General features: G+C 45.4%; 1 protein-coding gene across 1 annotated transcript; it reads right to left on the reverse strand.

Moving 5' to 3' along the window:
- Positions 1-466: 466 nt before the first annotated feature.
- On the reverse strand, positions 467-2,463 carry il17c (interleukin 17c). Its single transcript, XM_037683106.1, has 2 exons — positions 2,141-2,463; positions 467-722 (listed from the first exon to the last, which is right to left on the reverse strand). The coding sequence occupies exons 1-2, from the start codon at positions 2,461-2,463 to the stop codon at positions 467-469; spliced, it is 579 nt and encodes a 192-aa protein (XP_037539034.1).
- Between the last annotated feature and the right edge of the window lie 255 nt (positions 2,464-2,718).

Genomic DNA, 2,718 nt, shown 5'->3' on the forward strand with positions numbered 1-2,718 from the left:
TCTGTGATGGACTGAGACATGTCCAGGTGTCTCTGTGATGGACTGAGACATGTCCAGGTGTCTCTGTGATGGACTGAGACATGTCCAGGTGTCAGGAAGACAAACATGGGTTTTCTTTAAAGTGCATCTTTTATTCAGATTAGTTTATTTTGCTTCAAAGAAGCTGAACTCTGAAGTCCCACTGGGACAAAAACCGAACACCAAAGACTCCTCGTCCGATGAAGAACAACAAACATTTTAAATACAAATAAATATTAAATTATTATACTTTGAATAATATTCAACAATGCTATACAATAGCTGTAGGTCCTGACGACACACCATCAGGTGGGAAACACCTGAGTCCGTTAGCTGCCCTGACAGTAAAGAAGCAACAGAACACACGTCAATAAATAATCAATAAATACGGTTCTTCACAAACACAGCCACGGGTCCGGGGGGAGCAGGTCCCGCAGCAGGTCCAGGTCTAAGTGGGGATGCTGAAGGCCGTGACGCAGGTGCAGCCCACCGCCACCTGCCGGTACTCCACCTTCAGGCGGTACTTGCCCTTGTGGCAGCCGCTCCTGTCCCGCTTCAGGAAGCCCCGGGACTGCAGGACGGGCCTGGAGTTGTAGTCATGGTTCTCCACCACGGAACCGTTCTTCAGCATCATGATGCAGCCCTCACACAGGCACTGGGCCTCCATGTAGGTGGAGGGGAAGTAGTCCTGGTCGGTGACCCGTCTGGACCAGAGGGAGAAGACTCAGTGAGACACAAACAGAGACCCAACAAGAACCCCCTGATGAGACAAGTGTCGGTCCTTCTGGACCACCTGAGCAGGTTCTAACCCGTTCCCCTGCACATCTGTAACGGTTACATTAACTTCATGTGGTCCCGTCAGCTGGGTCGACTGAACCGGGCCACTTATAGAAAACAAGTGAAAGTGATTTAATAAAGAATTCATGGAGGAACGGTCAACAGATTTCAGATTCTTTCAAAACACGAGAAACAAAACGACCGTTTGAGTCCAGAAGAACAAAGTAAGGCAAGCACTTTGGGACAATCTTCATTCAAACTGGGAGGTTAATTTGGCTCCAATTGGTTTGACTGTTTTAAATTTAGTTTAAAGTTTAAACTTTAAATAACTCTGTTTCAAACATATTTTCATGTTTGTCCAGATGCATGTTTTACAACTAAATAAATCCTTTACAGCAGTGGTGTCCAAAGTGTGGCCCCTGGGCCAGTTGTGGCCCTTTGAGTGATTTTGTGGGTCCCACATTTGCAGTTTAAGAATGGTGTAATTTTGGCCCGTAGGCTTCAGAGACTGATGCAGATGTGGACCTTTTGCAAATTTAATGGTGATAATTTTTTATATAATTTTTCAGGTTTAACAGCGAAACAGATAAAAAAAATTAAAAAATCTCAAAATAAGCAGTATTAAATTTAATACTATCCTTTGGCAATAAATCAATAAAGACAAATAAAACGATAAATTAATAAAAGGTTAATGTTTATGAAGCTTTAAATGTTTTGGATTACGACAATTTACCTGAATTGCTCAATTTTGTCCTTTCTCCAAAATATTGTTTACGTTTGTAAACATGTGTTGTGTTTCGGTTGAGTTTTTTTAAAATCACTAAAAATATGTACGATTTTTATTGTTATTATCATTTATATATGTTTTTTATTCACATTTTTGTGTCTGACTCCTTTCATGGTCCACATATGAAATTTTTTGGACACAGGAAGATTTGGAGTTTCTTCAAGCATCCAGGACACAAGAAGTTCTGAAGGTTGAAGTTCTGGTGCTGCTCGGTCCTCCAGAAATCGAACAAGAGGTTTTATCGTTCAACTTCAAAATGTTTTATCTCCTCAGTTTTTAATGGAATACAACAAACATTTAGGATGGTTCCATTACCGGACAGGAAGACCTTTATTTCACACAGTTTGCTTTCATCCCCTTTGTTTGTTTGTTTGTTTGTTTGTTTGTTGTTTTGAAGCATTGAGCTCTGAATTAAAGCAGATCTTCCTCTGTCTTATCCCTGATCAGATTTTATTCAGAGTTATAAAGTTTAACTGAATTTAAAACTTAAAAACTCAGACCTGGACTTTTGACCCTGATTCAGGTTCGGGTCCGTCTCCAGCCTTCTGGGGGACTTACATGTATCTCCAGGGGGACAGTGACCTGTCCTTGATGTCCTCGGCCAGTCTCTGGTACAGGTCCAGGGGACAGGATGCGGGGAGGCTGTGCGGGGCGGGGCTCGGCTCCAGAGGCTGCGGGATCCGAACCCGCAGCTTCTTCTGCGCCGTTTCCTCCAGTTCCGTTCCATTACAGCACCGGTGCATGCATGTCCACGTCCACGCGGGCACGAGGCAGAGCGCGAGGAGGAAGATCTGTGGAGGAGAGGCGATGATGATGAGGAGGAGGAGGAGGAGGGTGGGGGATGATGATGAAGGTCCGGGACTCACCTGCTTCAGGTCCATGAGGTGTTGTCTGTCAGCTCCAGGTGATCCAGCAGGTTCGGTTCTCGGAGTCCCCTGAGCAGGACCGGGTTCAACATTAGTCTGTCGGCAGCTCGCGCGTTCCTTTTATCTGCTCAGCTGGGGGAAGTACCGGCGGGACGCACGAGGAAACGCAGGCCGACTTCCTCTTTCCAGGATGACAGAGGGAGGAGACGCGCGCGCGCGCACGCACGCACACACACACACACACACACACACACACACACACACACACAC

This window comes from Nematolebias whitei, chromosome 10 (assembly GCF_014905685.2).
Source record: "Nematolebias whitei isolate Nwh7 chromosome 10, NemWhi1, whole genome shotgun sequence".
Lineage (NCBI taxonomy): Eukaryota > Metazoa > Chordata > Actinopteri > Cyprinodontiformes > Rivulidae > Nematolebias > Nematolebias whitei.